Raw genomic sequence first — 18819 nt, forward strand, 5'->3', positions numbered from 1 at the left:
GGGACTGAGGAAGGCAGAGCTGAGACTCACCTGTCCCAGATCCCTGCTGGAGGCTGCCTAAGATCTTCTCACCCAAGAGATGAATCAGTCGGGTCACAACCTTGGGGCAGAAAAAGAAGAAGTCGGGTTTAAAGGGTGAAATGCCGGGACCAGGAAATGTCACATGACGTTAAACAGCGCACAGGGCTTGCTTTTCCAAACCTGTCAGTGACTGGAAATCAACACGGGCTGCCGACGGCAAGGGCTCATACGATGTCCAGGCTTCCAGATGAGACTGCGTATGGCCAGCATGGCTAACACAGACATGGGCCCCTCTAGGGCCTGTGCCCTACATGCCTACTGGGATTGTTGCAACTACGCTAGGTGTGGGAAGACCTGTCTCGGTGGTGGATCAGACCTGGGTTCTCTAAGAGGAAAGGGAGGTGAGCCATGCCACACGCATTCGTTGCTCCTGTTCTGGATTATGAATATAGTGTGGCAAATGCCTCCTCTAGCTCCAGGGAAATCACTGGGATTTCCCTACTACGACAGACAGGAAAACAGACAGGAATGTGAGACCTTGAGCAAAATAAGATGCATTCATTTGAGTTTCTTTTGTCATGGTATTTCATCACAACAAAAGGAAAAGAAATTAAGTCACCAAGGAAAAGGAGCTTCCCTGGGGGGTGGGGGGGGATGACATGTTGGGGGGTGGGTGGTGGTGAAACACAAAAGCAGCAGAGTACACACTCTGTGGCCCTAAGCCTCACAGTCCAGCTGGCAAATGACCTAAAGGACCTCCCATCCATGGCCGCAGGCATGGCAAAGACAGCCTGATCTCAGACGGGGCACCTGCTGGGTTTTACGTCAATTAGGTGGCATCGGGGTCACTCTAGGAAGCTAAGTAGGGCTGTTTATTTGTCCCAGGGTGGTGGGGTCAGAGCCCATGTTAGATCTAAATGAAACTGTCCAGACTTTCACATACAAAGCAAAAACCAGTCTGAGCAGAGAACTCTGAAAGTGAGCCGGAAGGAGATGGTCACCCGCCCCAGCAGTCCGACCCCATAAACAACCCCTCAGGAGCACACAGGGAATTCTAAGTACCTGGATGTTTCTCTAGAGGCCAGGGGTCAAAACAAACACCTATAACCAGCAAAACACTAAATATACACTTCTCATACCAGCAGGGGGAGGCTGATCTATGAGGAAAGTTGAGTCCTGCCTGGACCATAAGACAAGTTCAAGGCCAGCCTAGGAACTTAGCAACACCCTGTCTCAAAATAAAAATTGAAAAGGGCTGGGGATACAATTCAGTGGTATGGTGCTTGCATGGTTTATGCAAGGTCCTGAGCTTAATCTCTAGCACCACAAATAAACAAGTAAAGTTGTCACATTTAAAAATGAATAAGCAGGGGCTGGAGAGATGGCTCAGTGGTTAGGAGCACTGACTGCTTTTCCAGAGGTCCTGAGTTCAATTCCCAGCAACCACATGGTGGCTCACGACCATCTGTAATGGGATCTGATGCCCTCTTCTGGTGTGTCTGAAGACAGGGACAGTATACTTATATATAATAAATAAAGCTTTAAAAAAAAAAAGCAAATTTAAAGTGAGACTAACTTATTTTTAGAGACAGGGGTTCACTATTGTAGTCCCAGCTGCCCTGGAATTTACTATGTAGACTTAGGCTGGCTTTAACCTTGGTTGGCTCTGACTCCCAAGTATTGTAATTAAAATAAGACCTGTATGTCTGGTCACTAAAGGTAATCTTTTAAAAGATTATTTCTGCGCCAAGTGGCATAGGTTTAAAATAGGCCAATGAGTCCACGAAAAGGTGTCTGGCATCTTAAAGAACTGAGGACACACAAAGGTATAGCACTGTGATAGGAGGACACACAAAGGTATAGCACTGTGATAGGAGGACACACAAAGGTACATCACTGTGATAGGAGGACACACAAAGGTACAGCACTGTGATAGGAGGACACACAAAGGTACAGCACTGTGATAGGAGGACACACAAAGGTACAGCACTGTGATAGGAGGACACACAAAGATATAGCACTGTGATAGGAGGACACACAAAGGTATAGCACTGTGATAGGCCGATGACAGCTGTTGGTACAAGAAGCTGCCTGTGTGCCCAGCACTCAAGGCTCAGGAGCCACATCACACTGGGCTGTGAAGCAGTGTCACTCTGGAGAGCTGTCTGCAGTTTGCAAACACACATCATCTTGTGACCTAGCAACTGAACAAAGGAGTGTGTATAGTATTTGTCAAGAATGTGTGCAGCGGCCCTTTAAACCTGACAGTCCTAGACTGGAGTCATTCCAACACCCACCAACTGGGGAACAAACAGACTGAGGTCCAGTGGGGACTGCTGGACCATTCGCAAGAAAGGTATTCTGTACTAGTTCATCCATAGACAATTAGCAAGCAACAAGGCCTTGTTTCATCCCCAGTGCACACATGCACACATGCACAAAGGAGGAAGGAGGAGGAAGGAGGAGGAGGAGGAGGAGGAGGAGGAGGAGGAGGAGGGGAAGAGGAGGAAGTGAGGAGTTGGAAAGAAAGCAAACATAGACATTAGGAAGCAGTTTTAAGACTCAGGACAGAATGCTGAGTGGAAACACCACTAGAGGACCCCGGGGTTTTAGTCCAAACTGTAGGGTTGACCCTTCTTTCCTGTGATAACCTTGTCGCTCACAGGCAGGGAGGACAGAAAAGGCAGCTGACTGACAGCTCAGAGATGCAGCCTCAGTCCTCCTCTGCCAACCCCTGGCTGCTACCAAAGCTCTCTTCAAGTTGCCGTCCTAAGCTGTGGTGTGGTGCAGTAATCTCCTCCTCTAGGAAGCCTCCATCTCAGAGGGGAGCTCCCGAAGACGGGAGATTCTACAGCGGGGCACCTCTATTCTGCAGGAGGCTCCTGGAACTTACCGTCCAGACTAGGTCTCTTCTCTACCTAAGTGCACAGCAGCAGTAAGGGCTGCTGACAAGTAGAGCAGCCGGAGAGAAGCTCAAGTCATCTGATCTGCCTGGAAAAGACACTGTGTAACCTGCTGAGCTGCCTGCAGGCTCTAGGTTCCCAGCTCTGTGAACCATCAGCCATGCTGGCGTAGGCCTCTGTGATGCAGTGGTCTTTGAGTCATTTCTGCATCTGTAAGTAACTTCCCGCCATATTCCTGAGAGGAACCCCAACAGAAATCACTGGTTTATCAAGTTACACTTTGGCAGTGTCCTTACTTTGTCTATTACCAGTTCTGTATTTGGGGTAAGTCTGGTTTTTGCTCATGTGTCCCCAGAAATAGTGTCACACAATAGCGGTAAAGGAGTCTTCATCTGAGAGTGTGACTTGTGTGCCACTTTTACAGCTTCCCTACCTGTTCCAGTGTTTCTGTGTATACTTGACTAAATTCTCACCTGGGCCAGAAGTACAGCTAGAAGCCTCACCTGTGCAGCAGGCTCACCTCACCTGTGCAGCAGGCTTACCACACCTGTGCAGCAGGCTTACCACACCTGTGCAGCAGGCTCATCGCACCTGTGCAGCAGTCACACCTTACCTGTGCAGCAGGCTCACCTCACCTGTGCAGCAGACTCACCTCACCTGTGCAGCAGGCTTACCACACCTGTGCAGCAGGCTCACCTCACCTGTGCAGCAGGCTCACCTCACCTGTGCAGCAGTCACACCTTACCTGTGCAGCAGACTCACCTCACCTGTGCAGCAGGCTCACCTCACCTGTGCAGCAGACTCACCTCACCTGTGCAGCAGGCTCACCTCACCTGTGCAGCAGGCTCACCTCACCTGTGCAGCAGGCTCACCTCACCTGTGCAGCAGCCTCACCTGTGGGTACCTGCGCTTGATAGACGTCAGAGCTCCTGCTGGCAGCTTAGCCAGTTCTGAGTCCCGGACAGCATGCACTGTGGTTGCTCTGGCCTGGTGGGTTAGCATCTCCACCTAAGGAAGAAGAGCCAAACCCAGGGGTCTCAAAGACCAGCCAAGGTCCAGGAGGCCAGACTGAGGATGCCTGGAGTCCAGCCAAGGCATGTGCACACAAGCTGTCTTAGAGTCTCTACTGCTCTGATAAATCACAATGGCCAAAGGTGCCTTGGGGAAGAAAGGGCTTCCTTCACCTTACACTTCTAGGTAACAGTGTATCACTGAAGGAATTCAGGGCAGGAACTTAAACAGGACAAGACCCTGGAGGAAGAGCTCAAGCAGAGGCCATGAAGGAATGTTATTTATTGGTTTGCTCCGCTTGGCTGTCTTAAACTACCCACAACAAAAGTTGGGCCCTCCGACACCAATCATTAACCAAGAGAATGCCCACAATCTGGTGGGGGAATTTTCTCAATTGAGGTCCCCTCTTCTAAAATGACTCTAGCTTGTGTCAAGTTGACATAGATGTAGCCAGAACAGCAGCCTATAGGAGCCACCTGTGTGGTTAGGAAGCAAGAAAAGGAACAAAATTACTTAACTAAGCCTTTGCTCTGCATGAAGCTGGTGGGCTCTCACATGTGACTACTGTCTAAACCCCTGGAATGTTCTAGAAGTCACAGGCATCCCTAGCAACCCTGACAGTTCTCAGACACAAGCAAGGCTGTCTCAGAGAATTCTGAACACTCCTTCAGATAGAAACTCCTCTAAAGAAGACACGCCATCCACTCGTGGCCACATTAGATGTGTCTCTCAGAGCCTAAGTGAGCCCTGGAACATGGTGACACCTATTTCAGCATCTGGCCAGCGATGCAATTTCCAAGTAGGAGTTGGTGACTGGATGCACAGGTTACATATAGCATAGCTACCCTAAGGCCAGAGACTCCCACATTCTGACACGGAAGACTCACTGTGAGGCCGAGCTCAGGGAAGGCAGGATGGGAGTAGCCCTGGCACGGAGGTGGCACAGGAGGAAAGCAGCCATTAGCACATGCTTGGCAACATTAGGAGGTTTCCCTACGACCCTGTTATCAGACAGCAAAATGATCCTAAACTGCCTAAAATATTGATCCAAAACTTCCTTAAAAGCAGCAGAACATGGTCCTGGGGTGTATAGGAAATCAGGCCGAGCAAGCCCTGAGAACCAGTCAGTACACAGTGCTTCTCCACACTTCCGCCCTCAGTTGCTGCTCCGACTGTGGTCGGTGACAGACTGCTGGAAGCAGAAGTGAAAGAATCCCTTCCCTCCACAGTTCCCTTGATGGGGTGACTTACTCCAGCAGTGGAAGCCTAACTAAGACACTGGACTCCACAGTGAGACCCTGTCTCCAAGAAGAAGCAGGGCAGGGCTGGGGTACAGGGCAGACTGAGCAGGATGTGTTACAAGACATACCCAGACCTTAGCGGGCGGCAAAGTAAAGAATACAGTCTTTCAGGTCATTTTCAGCATGAGGACAGCCAAAACTAGACAGTGAGACCTTGTCTTAAAAAAACCAACAAGCTGGACAGTGGTGGCACACAACTTTAATCCCAGCACTCAGCAGGCAGAGGCAGGCGGATCTCTGTGAGTTCAAAGCCAGCCTAGTCTACAGAGTGAGTTCCAGAATAACCAGGGCTACAAAGAGAAACCCTATCTTGGAAAACAAAAGCAAAAAAAAAACAAAAACAAAAAAGAACCCCACTAAACCCTACCCACAAAATCCAAAAGCAAGCAGACAAACAAAACAAACGAGTTTTGGCTGACCTTTCAAAGGACCAAGGTTCAATTCCCAGCACCCACAAAATGACTCAGTTATCTATAACTCCAGTTCCAAGGGACCTGATATCCTCTTTTCTTTCTTTCTTTTTTCTCTATAGCCTACGCTGGCCTAGAAGTCACAGAGATGCACCTGCCTCAGCCTTCTAAGTGCTGGGATTAAAGACACGTGCCACCACTGTAACCTCTGATGCCTTCTGTTGGCCTCTGTGGACAAGCAGACATACCTGCAGGCAAAACACTCATACACATTAAAAAACAACCCCCCCCTCTCTAGACAGATAGATAGACATATATAGAGATAAATATATGTAGATATATAGATAGATAGTTATAGACAGATATATAGATATATAGTTATAGACAGATATATATATATATATATATATATATATATATATATATATATAGAGAGAGAGAGAGAGAGACGAGCTGTGTGTCCTAATGCACATAGGTTCACTGTTTTGCAGGCCTCTGAGGACTGCCCCACCTGAGGGATTCATCCCATATGCAGACACCAAACCCAGACACTATTGTGGATGCCAAGAAGTGCATGCTGATGGGAGTCTGATATAGCTGTCACCTGAGAGGCTCTGCCAGAGCCTGACAAATACAGAGGATGATGCTTGCAGCCAACCATTGAACTGAGAACAGGGTCCCCAATGGAAGAGTTAGAGAAAGGATTGAAGTAGCTGAAGGGTTTTGCAACCCCATTGGAAGAGCAACAATACCAACTAACCAGACACCCCAGAGCTCCCAGGAACTAAACCAGCATCCGAAGAGAACATAGGGATGGACCTATGGCTCCATCCGCATATGTAGCAGAGGATGGCCTTGCCGGGCATCAGTGGAAGGGGAGGTTCTTGGTTCTGTGAAGGTTCAATGCCCTACTGTAGGGGAATGACAGGGCAGGGAGGTAGGAGGAAGTGGATGAGTGAGGGAGCACCTTCATAGAAGCAGGGGAGAGGATGGCATAGCAGGTTTCTGGACGGGAAACTGGGAAAGGGGATAACATTTAAAATGTAAATTTAAAAAATCCAATAAAAGAAAAAAAAGGCCTCTGAATTTTTAGGAAGCAGATTCAAAAGGATCAGCACAAGTACAAGGCCAGCTCATGTCTACTGGTAGCTCCAAGCCCACCTAGGTTGGAGTAATACCCTGTCTCAAGGGAAAAACCAACCAGCCAACCAGCCAACCAGGCAACCAGCTAACTAGTCAACCAGTCAGTCAGTCAACAGTCAACCAGCCAACCAGCTAACCAGTCAACCAGTCAACCAGTCAGTCAGTCAACAGTCAATCAGCCAACCAACCAGCTAACCAGTCAACCAGTCAGTCAGTCAACAGTCAACCAGCCAGCTAACCAGTCAACCAGTCAACCAACCAACCAGCCAACCAACCAACCAACCATCCATCCATCCATCCAACCAACCACCTAACCAGTCAACCAGCCAGCCAACCATCCATCCATCCATCCATCCATCCATCCATCCATCCATCTATCCATCTATCCATCCAACCAGCCAGCCAGCCAGCCAACCAGCCAGCTGAAGCCAGAGGCGCAGAATGGAATTAACTATCCTCAGAGAGCTCTATAAGCCCAACACTGCAACATCTTGAAGCTGGTTACTAACAGGTCAGGACAGAGAAAGCTGCCTGTGTAGGCAGCACGGGGAAGCCAGGGTGAGCTCCTAGTTAGTTACCCTCAGTCAAATCTTTTGCAAACTATCCACCAAGGCTTCAGCAGCCAGAAACCAGAGACCAGAATCTTGACTAGCCCAGAAGGCTAAGATAGGGCCCCAGACAAAGGCAGGCAGGACCAGCAGGGAGGGAGGGGTGGGGGACAGTCCTGCTCTGGCAGTCACATGGGCTTCCTCCTCCTCAGGTAACTAGACAGGCAGGTCCTGGAGTGTCATGCACGGCAGAGAGGGTAGCTGGCACCTACCACACCAACGAGGTCTCCTCGGCCATACTCCCCTGCCAGGCGTTTTTTCCCATCATCCTTTCGGATCACAGACCGCAGCCTGCCGCTGAGGACGATGTATGTGCAGTCAGACTTGTCCCCTTGCCTGCATAGACACAAAGGAGCTCAGCTTAGCAGCCTATGCTGCTCACAGAACCAGCTCCATGACAGCCAGCCAACCACACCCCAGGATGCAACCAACAAAAAGCATGCAGACTTCTCGGGGTGCTTTGGTTTGTAAAGCAATTAACTATGCTGGCTGCGGTGGCAAAACCCTCTAATTCCTGCACTCAGTAGGCAGAGGTAGGTGAATCTCTCTGAGTCAGAGGCTAGCCTGGTCTACAGAGCGAATTCTCAACCAGCCAAGCCTACATAGTGAGACCCTGTCTCAAAAAAGTAAATAAATAATATAATTACTTTTCACTTTAAAATATTTGTGCTAGCACATATGGGTTCACTGCTACTTCAAATATGTATTCTGACTTTTCCTCAGCTTGAATTCTAAGCACCATAAAAACTGACAGCTATAACCCAGGTCTCTCTGTGGTCTGAGCAGAGGTGAGGCCAGCAAAGGCAGCCCAGCTAGGGTCGGAGGAAAAGACACTTTAGACGGCTCTTGGGTCTTTCTATAGGACGATGTGGTTTACGTGTGTGCATGTGGGTCTTTCAATAGGATAGTGTGGTTTACGAGGAGAGCTGTCTGCTAAAGTGTGTTTGTGCCTATGTGTATAAGCACAGAACCCAGGGTGGTGTCAATGTTTCCACGGGTGCCAGGAGTGAGGTGTGGATAAGGAAACTCACCCTCTTTGTTGTACAGCCTTCCAGGCATGGATGTGGTCTATTAGCAATACCACTATCCATCAGCAAGGACGTGCAGTGATGGAGACCCCCCAGGCCTCTGGGCCTTTAGATACTGTGTACCTGTGGCTTTCCCTGTATGCTCTACATCTGTGAGTCTCACCTGTATATGGCACGCCCAGCCTCTACTTCCATCCAGTCCAGTGCAAAGTCAATCTGCCGCACAAAGGACGACATCCTCCTCACAACTGTGTGGGCCACGCCCAGGACGACATCCGGCCGCTTCCTCATGATCCTGTCACGTAATCTCCAGTCATTTCCATTCCCATGAGGCCTCCTCTCAACTTCCATTTTACGTCCAGCCTTACTAGATCCACTCCTCACAAGAAGAGTCACAGCAGAACTTTCAACCCCACCTACCACAGAAGGACTCTTGATTGTTTACTTTGAGGGAGACGCTGAGGGCTGAGACAGGATGGTGTCCAGGCAGCCGTCTGCTGTCAGCTGCACAGGAACAATGGATTTGGGGGATAGGAGAGTACCCATACGACCGTCCACTTCATGAAGGCCCCTGGAGCACGGGCCACCCCTAAGCTCCAGGTTGTGGGAGCAGGGTTTCAACCTCCACATGTGCAGATTTATGAGTGTAGACAGCCAGCACAGTGAGTTATGCAAGGCGGGGAGGGCCGTTTGTGTCTGTGTGTATGCACAGGGACTTTGAACCTAGAGGCATGGAGTCTACCTGGGGTGGGCATAGAATGCTGAGGCTTCTGACCCAAGAACATTGCCACCTCTCTGGTGACTGTGTGAACAGACTGCGGAAGACAGGGCAATGGCAGGGATGTCATGGTAGCTCCAGGGCTGGGGGTCAGCACCCCATAGATACATATAGCTCATGGGCTATTTACATACACTGGGCAGGAGAGAACTGAGGCGGAAGGCCTCCAGACCTAGATGCAGTAACAGCATGGAACGCCAGTCTATCAGGAACAGGGAAGCAGCGTGCATTGATAACGCGCCCGTTCTCTAGTGTGCCTCTCCCATCCCGGGGCAGTGAGGCAAATGCAAGACCATGAGAGCTTCAGAGAGGCCAACGATATAATTTTATCCCCAAGATTGGGTGGGGTCCCCGTGACATTTGCTGGACCATGTCTGTAAAGTGAGAGATACCTGCACCAGGAGGGTTTATGCCCACACAACCACGTGCACGCAGACAAGGACACCCAAAGGCGTGTACACTCAGAGAATAAGATACACAGACACACACATGGGCAAGGACACAAAATACATGCACGCACAGATGAAAACACACAAACAAGGTCACATAAATAAAAAAACGTAACAGATATAGATATATATATATACATACATACATATATGTGTGTGTGTGTGTGTGTGTGTGTGTGTGTGTGTGTGTGTATAAACAAGGACGTCCATACATGTGCACACATACAGATGTGGGCAAGGACAAGGATATACAGACAGACTAATACACAAAGGCTCACAGAGAAACATGGATAAGGACATGGAGAGAAGCACAAACATGCATACACAGACAGTAACGTACAGGCACACTCAGACATAAGGACAGTATTGAGCTCACGGAGACGTCCTACATAGACTTGTAGGAGCACAGAGAAACGCACACGTGTGGGCAAGGGAGGACCAGGCTATGCCAAGGTCAGAGGAGTAATGAGAAAAAGAGCAAGGCCATGGGGCCCTGGCAGCCACACAGACAAGGTGAGTCCTGTTCATCCTCCTGCCTATCCTTCTAGAGCTGTGCCTTGGTTCAGATGGACAGGGGCAGGGGCTGGGGACAGCAGACTGAGAGCATGCTCTGTGTCTCTGAGAGGATCCATGCAGCTCAAGAGGATGGCGAACTCTAGTAGAGGGGCCGAGGCACGGTTCTACCTCCTCTATATGTCTGCCATCTGTGAAATGAGGTCCTTACCCTCAGCATGCTGAAAGTATCAGAGAGCACAGCATCAGGGAAGCAGGCCAGAGGCATTCCAGCAAATCCTAGGAGAGGGAGGATACATCTGGAGGAGGCCTTCCCTTCCCTGGCCTCTACTACTGTTTTGAAAGCACCTTAGTTGAAACATGATTTTTAAGCTGCTATGCTTCCTTGACCTTCTGGCCCCTGACCTCCTCTATCTGAGCATCTATTCAACTTGCAGACAGGAGAGCTACAAGATCAGAGCAGACATCAGGCATGGATGAAAAAGAGGCCTTCTAGCAATGTGGATACAAAGATGGATGCTGGCTAGGACAGACGAATGTGAGGGGAGGTTGCTCAACTAGACTCAGAAAAACTGTGGACCCTGATGGGCAGCCCCTCTCTGCCCTCACCCTGCAAAGCAAGCTACAAACTAAGACAATTTTTAATCTTATGCCTGGGACTCAAAGGAGAAGTAGAAAGGTCAGCAGAAGACGCAGCCTGTGGTCTCTCAGGCTGAGGAGGACATCACTGGAGGTGAAGGGCATATTTGGTAGATGGGTAGATCCGAGTTCTATATAACAACCTATACTGAATGGTGGTGGCACATGACTTTAATCCCAGCACCCAGGAGGCAGATGCAGGGGGATCTCTGTGAGTTTGAGAACAGCCTGCTCTACAGAGTGAGTTCCAGGACAATTAAGGCTACAAAGAGAAAGCCCATCCCAAAACAACAACAACAACAACAACAACAACAACAACAACAATAAAACCCACCTCTTCTGACTTAAGGAAGGAGAGTGAACAAGCCACTCCACTCCATGGCCATCATGCCTTTCCATCCAGACCTAGTCTACTGTGAACAGGCTTCTAAGTAATGAGCCAGACACTAATTCCAGCTCTATCCCCTGATATGTGTGGCCACAGAATGTACCGACAACGAGATATGACTGGGTGAGAGCCATACAGCAACAGAGTAAGTAGCAAATGTCAGATATCATAAGCCGCACGGAGGCTCTCTGAATGAATGACTGAACCTGTGTATGGGTAGCAGTGTATGCAGCTACTGAGCTAAAGAGCCAGGGCAGCCAGCGGCAGGCCTATCCCTGAGAGCCCTCAGAGATGGAGGACCCAGGACAGAAAGGGAATGAGAAGACTCACTCATAGAAGTGGGCCTTCGAGATGGACAGAAAGCTGCAGTCCCGGTTGGCTCTGATGGTGAACATTAGGGGCTCTCCAGTGAGCACCGCCAGTTGCCCCACCATCTCCCCGGGATGGGTGAGAAACAGGCAAGTGTCCTCCAGGCTGTCAATCTTTTGCTGGTACACATGCAGCATCCCCGAGACCACAAACAAAATGTTGACATCCTAGAAAAGCAGAGAAGGTTAGCTTCAGCACGATGTATGTGAGAGTGGCCCGGAATGCCCCACTGACCCAGAACCCAGGGAAGTTTCCTGAACCCCACAGGGTCACACTGGTACAGCAGCTGCTGCTCTGTCTATTCTAGGTGGTGGGAAGCCAGCCTTGGACACGTCTGCACTAAGAACACTGCTAACTGTCCCAGAGCTTTGCTCTTCAGTGCCTCTGTGTTCTGTTTGTTTGTTTGTTTGGGTTTTTTTAATCAATTACAAGAAATTTCCTTTCTCGGTCTCAGACACACGTCCCCTCCCTCCTCACGTGGCCCTCCACTGCTCTACATAAATGTCAGCCCATTTCCCCACAGAAATGGAAGAGCCCGTCACTCGGAAGCTCTACAGAGCTACCCATCAAAGTCACATAATTTGATCCAACATCCATAAAACCACGAAGGGCCAAATCCCAACTTCTTTTTTTTTTTTCTTTTCTTTTTTTCAGAGCTGGGGACTGAACCCAGGGCCTTGCGCTTGCTAGGCAAGCGCTCTACCACTGAGCTAAATCCCCAACCCCAAATCCCAACTTCTTTGTATCTATTCTAGAACTCATTGCAAATCTTCTCCTCCAAACCCCTCAGATTCCAGAAAAGGTGCCAGGGTAGCAGGCACAACCATGGAGAAGCCTAGCCCCTAAACCCTGGGCTGCTCAGAGACTAAGACAGTGAGTGCCCAGAGGTCTAGTGGTGTGGCACTGGGCCAACTTCCAAGCATTGTGCCCTCACCCGCACTCCACCCAGCACTGAGCTGCAGGGATAGGCAGTTCCTAGTCTGAGGTTCTTAACTTACCTGGTCTCCCTGTTTTGACACTATGGTGCCTGCAGGAACATGAAGCAATGCCACCCGGCCATCCAACAGGGATGGGTCCTAAAACGCAGAACAGATTTCAAGAAGGAATATGACGAGATACTTAAGTGAAGGCACAAAAGATGGAGCCTGAGAGGCAAGGACAGAGGCAACATGGGTATGGCTGTGTCGCGTGCTTCTCTGAGGCCTGTGCACTAACGGACAAGATCGTATTCTGTGCAAAAGATGAGTGGAACACAGCAGAAAATGCAGAGATGCAGACCAATATGTTTACAAATTTACACAGGACAGGGCAGAATTATTTCAGTAAGAAAAGGCAGTTCATTTCATAAAGGTCGCTGGCATAAAGAGAAGCCACCATAGTGGGACCCTTTCCATACGCATTACAAAGACTAATCAACTGGTATAGCCCAAAACTCAGGAGACTGAGACACAAGAAACTCTCCAACAAATTCAAGTCCAGCCGAAAGTTCTGTCTGTCTGTCTGTCTCCCTCTCCTCCTTCCCTCCCTCTCCTTCTTCCTCCTCCTCCCTCTTCTTCTTGAGACATGGGCTGCTCCTTTAAAAAGCCAACTCAGGTAAATCTACCTAGGGTGCCATCTCCCATCCATGCCACCTGCAAACCCTGGCCTTCCTACACGCCTCACGAGGTCAGGAATAACCTGCCATCTAGCACAACTGGGGCTTGTCAAAGCACACGGGAGCTGGCACGGATCGAGTGTCTGCATGTAGATGAGCATGGCACCTGTAAAGGCCTGGGGGAAAATAAATTTGAATTCACAGCTCTCAGTGATGGTAAAACAAAACTAGTAACGAAGGTAAGAAAGGTCACTAGCCACTATGACAAAATGGCAGTGAGGAGCTGGAGAGATGGCTCAGTGTTTAAGAGCATTTGTTGCTCTTTCAGAGGACCCAGGTTTGGATCTAAGTACCTACGCGGTAGCTCAATCAACAGAGGCCACCTCTGAACCTTTACAAACTCAAGGGAAGAAAGCTGGCTCAATAAAAGAGGCCATGAAAAGTCAGCCAGAGAGGGAAGGTGTCTTAGTCAGGGCTTCTATTCCTGCACAAACATCACGACCAGGAAGCAAGCTGGGGAGGAAAGGGTTTATTCAGCTTACACTTCCACATTTCTGTTCATCACCAAAGGAAGTCAGGACTGGGACTCAAGCAGGTCAGGAAGCAGGAGCTGATGCAGAGGCCATGGAGGGATGTTACTTACTGGCTTGCTTCCCATGGCTTGCTCAGCTTGCTCTCTGATAGAACCCAGGACCACCCACAGTGGGCTGGGCCCTCCCTGCTTGATCACTAATTAGAAAATGCCTTACAGCAGGATCTCCTGGAGGCATTTCCTCAAGGGAGGCTCCTTTCCTGTGGTAACTCCAGCTTGTGTTAAGATGACACAAAACCAGCCAGGACAGAAGGGGACCAAGGGGGAAAGCTGTGGAGCCATATGAGCTAGCTCGACCTGGGCGTTTCCGCCATTTACAGAGTTACTGAGATAACCAGAAAGTCGGACACTAGCTGAACAGTCCTGTCTGCTGCAGAAAGGAGAGTGTCATCTTAGGGCTCTCACGATGCCAACAGTGACTATTCCAATGTCAGCACAGGAGGAGGGATGAGCAAGACCCAGAGGGATTAGACACACATGGCTCCGAGAGACGAAACTCTAAAGCACTTAGCAAGACCAAGAACCGCCTCTCCCCCGCCGCCACCCGTGTGCGCGTGTGTGCGTGCGTGTGTGTGCGTGTGCGCGTGCGTGCATGAGTGTGTGCGTGTGTGTGTGCGTGTGAGTGTGCGTGTGCGTGCATGTATGTGCGTGTGTGTGTGCGTGCGTGTGCACATGTGTGTGCGCGTGTGTGTGTGTGTGCGTGCGTGTGTGCGTGCGTGTGCGCGCGTGTGTGTGTGCGCGCGTGTGCGTGTGTGTGCGTGCATGTGTGTGTGCATGTGCGCGTGTGCGTGTGTGTGCGTGCGTGCGTGTGTGCGTGTGAGTGTGTGTGTGCGTGTCACAGGGGCCTGTCTCTGTGTATGGGAAGGCCAGAGGCTGGGTTGGCAGTAGGTGTCCGTGTCTATAAATCTGCTCCTCTGAGAACCTGTTCATTGCATTTGTGTGTTTTTGCAGGGAGGCAGCAGCAGGCGTCTAACAGTGCACATGTGAAGGCAGAGGTCCCAGGGATCGAACGTCAGGCTTGGTGGCAGGTGCCTTTATCCACGCACCACCTTCACATCCCACCTTTTGCTTGCTTGTCTGAATTTGTTTGGGGCCAGACAGATGGCTCAGTGGTTAAAAGCCCTGGTTGCTCTCCCACAGGACCTGGTTCAGTTCCCAGTACCCAGTGCCTGTAACTCCAGTTCCAGGGGACCTGACACCCTCACACAGACACACGTGCAGGCGATACACCAATGCACATAAATTAAATTTTTTAATTATTTATTTTTATTTTGTGTTTATGAGTGTTATGTCTACATGCATGTAAGTTTACCAAGTATATGCAGTACCAACAGAGGTCAAAAGAGGGTGTCAGATATCCTGGAACCAGAATAACGGAGTTGTAAATTAGCGTGTGAGTGCTGAGACCTGAACCCCAGGCTTCTGTAAGAGAAGCAAATGCTCTTCCTTGCCAAGCATTCTCTAGTCCTCCACTTTATTTTTTGAAACTGGATCTCTCAGTAAATAGGCAGCTCCCTGTTTCCACAGGGCACGCTATTCAGAAAGCCCCAGAATTTGCCTGTCTCTGTCCCTGCCCCCACACTGCCCTAGGGTTAGGGCACAGACACACATGGCTACCTATGCTATGGTAGCCACTCCCACTCTGAGTGCTGGGGATCCAAACCTAGGTCCTCATGCTTGACCCATCCAGCTTCCCAGCCCCAAACTAGAAACATCTTAATGGTGATAGCAGATTTCTATAAGAAGTAGAAATTATAGAGCCATAAAAAATAACCAAACTTGGGCCCCTAACTCAGGTGGACATCCCCTGTTCAAGTGTAGGCCAAGCCAGCCAGAAGAACAGGTGGTCGCCTCCCCCCAGAACTCTCCCACTCCCACAGTTTGGCTCCTGAAGACCCAATCCTTAGTATGTTTCTGAATCTCTCTTTTTTTTTTTTTTTCTTTTTTTCGGAGCTGGGGACTGAACCCAGGTCCTTGCGCTTGCTAGGCAAGTGCTCTACCACTGAGCTAAGTCCCCAACCCCTCTGAATCTCTTTAAAAGCTCTCAGTGCCCTGGAGTGCCGCTCAGAGGTAGTGCTCCCTGGTATGTGTGGTCATTATTGCCCCTGCCCCAAACTAAGAGTGACAAAGAAAAAGAAAAGGAAAAAGGCAGCACACACACACACACACACACAGAGAGAGAGAGAGAGAGAGAGAGAGAGAGAGAGAGACAGAGAGACAGAGAGACAGAGAGACAGAGAGACAGAGAGCCATAAAAGAGCTGTACTGACTAAACCTTGAGTGTGCCCCAGTTTCTGAGAGTAACCTAGAGACATTCCATGGCCCAGCATCCATGCCCAGGCCCTCATCAAGGGTGAACAAGGTACACACAGTGTACTGGAAACAACTGGGTCACTATGACTGCTGGCAGTCTGTGTGCCCACCAGCAATGCGGGTGACTGAAGGACTAAGGCCAATGTACTCACAGAATGGACAGTGGACAGTGATGATGGAGATCAAATTCCAACCTCAGACCACCATGTGAGTCAATCATCATGCTGAACATACGGAAATCACTCTAAAGAACATACGTGGCATGAATTACTTAGCCTAGGGTCAGGTGAAATCAACCAGGGCACCTAGAGGTACAGCCTGGTACAGATGGACCTATTTGGGGAGCAGGCTGACCTGGAACATACACAGTGGGCTTGAGGGCTGCTTACAGTCTGCATCCCGCCCATGTGCTGGTATGGTGGTCTGAATGAGAATGACTCCAGCAGTAGTACCCACACCAACACTCCGGAGGCGGGGCTAGGGGAATCTCTGAGTTTGAGACCAGCCCGGTCTACAGAGTTCCAAGACAGCCACGGTTACACAGAGAAATTTGGCTCAAAGAAACCAAACCACACACACACACACACGCACGCACACACACACACACACACACTAGCTTGGTGGGTGGGCCACTCCTCACCTCCACATGGCTAACATACTCCCCTCCAATATTCTTGAGTTATTTCTTTCTAAAATCTATACTTTATCTCTGATACCCCAGACCCAAATGGAGGGGGGGTGGCGCCTGGGGCCTTTTCCCAGATTCTTACATGGTTGGGTTTCTGTGTTCCATAGTTGTCATGTTAATATCTGCTTCCTTCCTTCTGCCTTGGCTATTCTCCTTCTCCCTGTCCTGCATTTCCTCTCTGGGAATCCCCAAAGTCCCGCCTCTGTGCCCCGTGCCCAGCCATTGGCCGCTGGCTCTTTACTGACCAGTCAAACCAACTGTTGCCAGGGATCCCGTAGCAGATGTGTGAATTCTCATGTAAACATAAATTCAATCTCCAACATCTCACCCTTTTCATCCAATAAAAAAGGCTCTTTTCTCTCAGACATAAATTGAGCACAATCATAACAATTATATAAATTATAAAGTATGATATACAACTAATATGTATATTACTCTAACGTTTATCTTTAAAGAGCTTACAGTTCTATACCTGAATTATATTATCATCTGAAAACCATTCTTTTAAATCAGTATCATCTTCCTCAATATTAAACAACCTAAGTTTGATTATATATAATTAGTCTTCGATCCTGTCAGAAATCCAAGAACAAATTAAATATTACCTGAACATATAGAAAGCATAAAACGTAGCTTCTAACACTTAACCAGGCTGTAGAGAAGCTGGCTGCCTGGACAGGCTCCCGTTCCTCAGAAAGCCGGAGCACCTGTCTTAGGCTCACATTTGAGTACTTGGCCCCACTGAGGAGCTGTCTGGGAAGGGGCAGGATGTAGCCTTGTTGGACTGGTTGTCGCCAGGGGCAGGCTTTGAGGTTTCAAAGACTCAGACCCTCGTGCCTATTTGCTTCCTGTTTGAGGGTCAGGATGTGGGTCTCAGAGGCTCCAGCACTGTGCCTGCCTGGCAGCTGCTTTCCTTCCCACCATGATGGTGATGGGCTTCCAGCCCTCTGGAATTATAAGCCTCAAATAAACTCTTCCTTCTATAACTTGCCTTGGCCATGGTGTTTTATCTTTATGAAAGAAACTAAAACAGCTGGCTTTGTGGATCCTCAGAAAGGTGAATGCAGGCGCTTTCCTAGCCTGTGCACAAGGTTTTCATATTGTTTAAAAGCACGAGATGGGCTAGGAATATGGCTATGTCAATAAAGCACTTGCCTTAGAAGCACAAGGACCTGACTTTGCTCCTTAAACGGCTGACGCACGGCGGTGTAGACTTAGCATCCCAGTGTCAGTGAGACAGCGACCAGGGAGTCTTGCAGGTCAGTGTAACCAGCAGGCTTCAGGTCAATGAGAGATCCTGCCTCAAAGGAGGTGGGCGTGTTCCTGAGGACCGCACCCGCACCCAAAGCTGTTCTCCTAGACTCCACACACTGCAGTGATCTGAATAAGAATGGCCCCCATGGGCTCACAGATTTGAAAGCTTGGTCATCAGGGAGTGGTGCTACTTGAGAAGGATTAGGAGGTGTATCTTTGTTGCAGAAGTGTGTCACAGGGGATGGGGAAGGCAGGTAGGCTTTGGGGTTTCAAATGTTCAAGCCAGGCCCACCCTGTGTCTCTGTCTTCCTACTGCCTGCCCATCCAGATGTAGAACTCTCAGCTCCTTCTCCAGCACCATGTCTGCCTGCACACTGCCAGGCTTCCCACCATGATGATAATGGACTGAACCTCTGAATGTAAGCCAGCCCCAATTAAGTGTTTTTATAAGTATTTCCATAGTCATGGCATATCTTAATAATAATAGAACACTGACTAAGACACATGTATTATTTTCACGCATTAAAAAATACAAGGGCCAGGCATGGTGGCACATGTATTTTGTACAACCTATTCACTATAGCACTCAGGAAGATGAGACAGGACCCAGTCTGACTACACACACACACACACAGAGGGAGAGGGAGAGAGAGACAGAGACAAAGACAGAGACAGAGACAGACAGACAGACAAGGGAAAAATAACATGTAATATGAGGATATAGTTGGATGTGCCTAGGTGATTGTAAAAGCCCACAGATGCGCTGGTTCGGGCCAAGGCTACACCTATAGATGTGGACCCCCACTCCTGGCAGGCC

The 18819-nt window shown here is 49.4% G+C and overlaps 1 protein-coding gene across 1 annotated transcript in view; it reads right to left on the reverse strand.

Annotated features, from left to right (window-relative positions):
• Window positions 1-18819, reverse strand: part of Pnpla7 (patatin like phospholipase domain containing 7) — a 79022-nt gene that overhangs the window by 32099 nt on the left and 28104 nt on the right. The window contains exons 14-19 of the mRNA XM_032903144.1: window positions 12560-12637; window positions 11523-11728; window positions 8589-8720; window positions 7610-7733; window positions 3819-3932; window positions 31-100 (exon numbers count right to left, since the gene is read on the reverse strand). Coding sequence (XP_032759035.1) covers window positions 31-100; window positions 3819-3932; window positions 7610-7733; window positions 8589-8720; window positions 11523-11728; window positions 12560-12637 — 724 coding nt within the window. The remainder of the gene's footprint in view (window positions 1-30; window positions 101-3818; window positions 3933-7609; window positions 7734-8588; window positions 8721-11522; window positions 11729-12559; window positions 12638-18819) is intronic.

The sequence above is a fragment of the Rattus rattus genome, chromosome 5, assembly GCF_011064425.1.
Source record: "Rattus rattus isolate New Zealand chromosome 5, Rrattus_CSIRO_v1, whole genome shotgun sequence".
Lineage (NCBI taxonomy): Eukaryota > Metazoa > Chordata > Mammalia > Rodentia > Muridae > Rattus > Rattus rattus.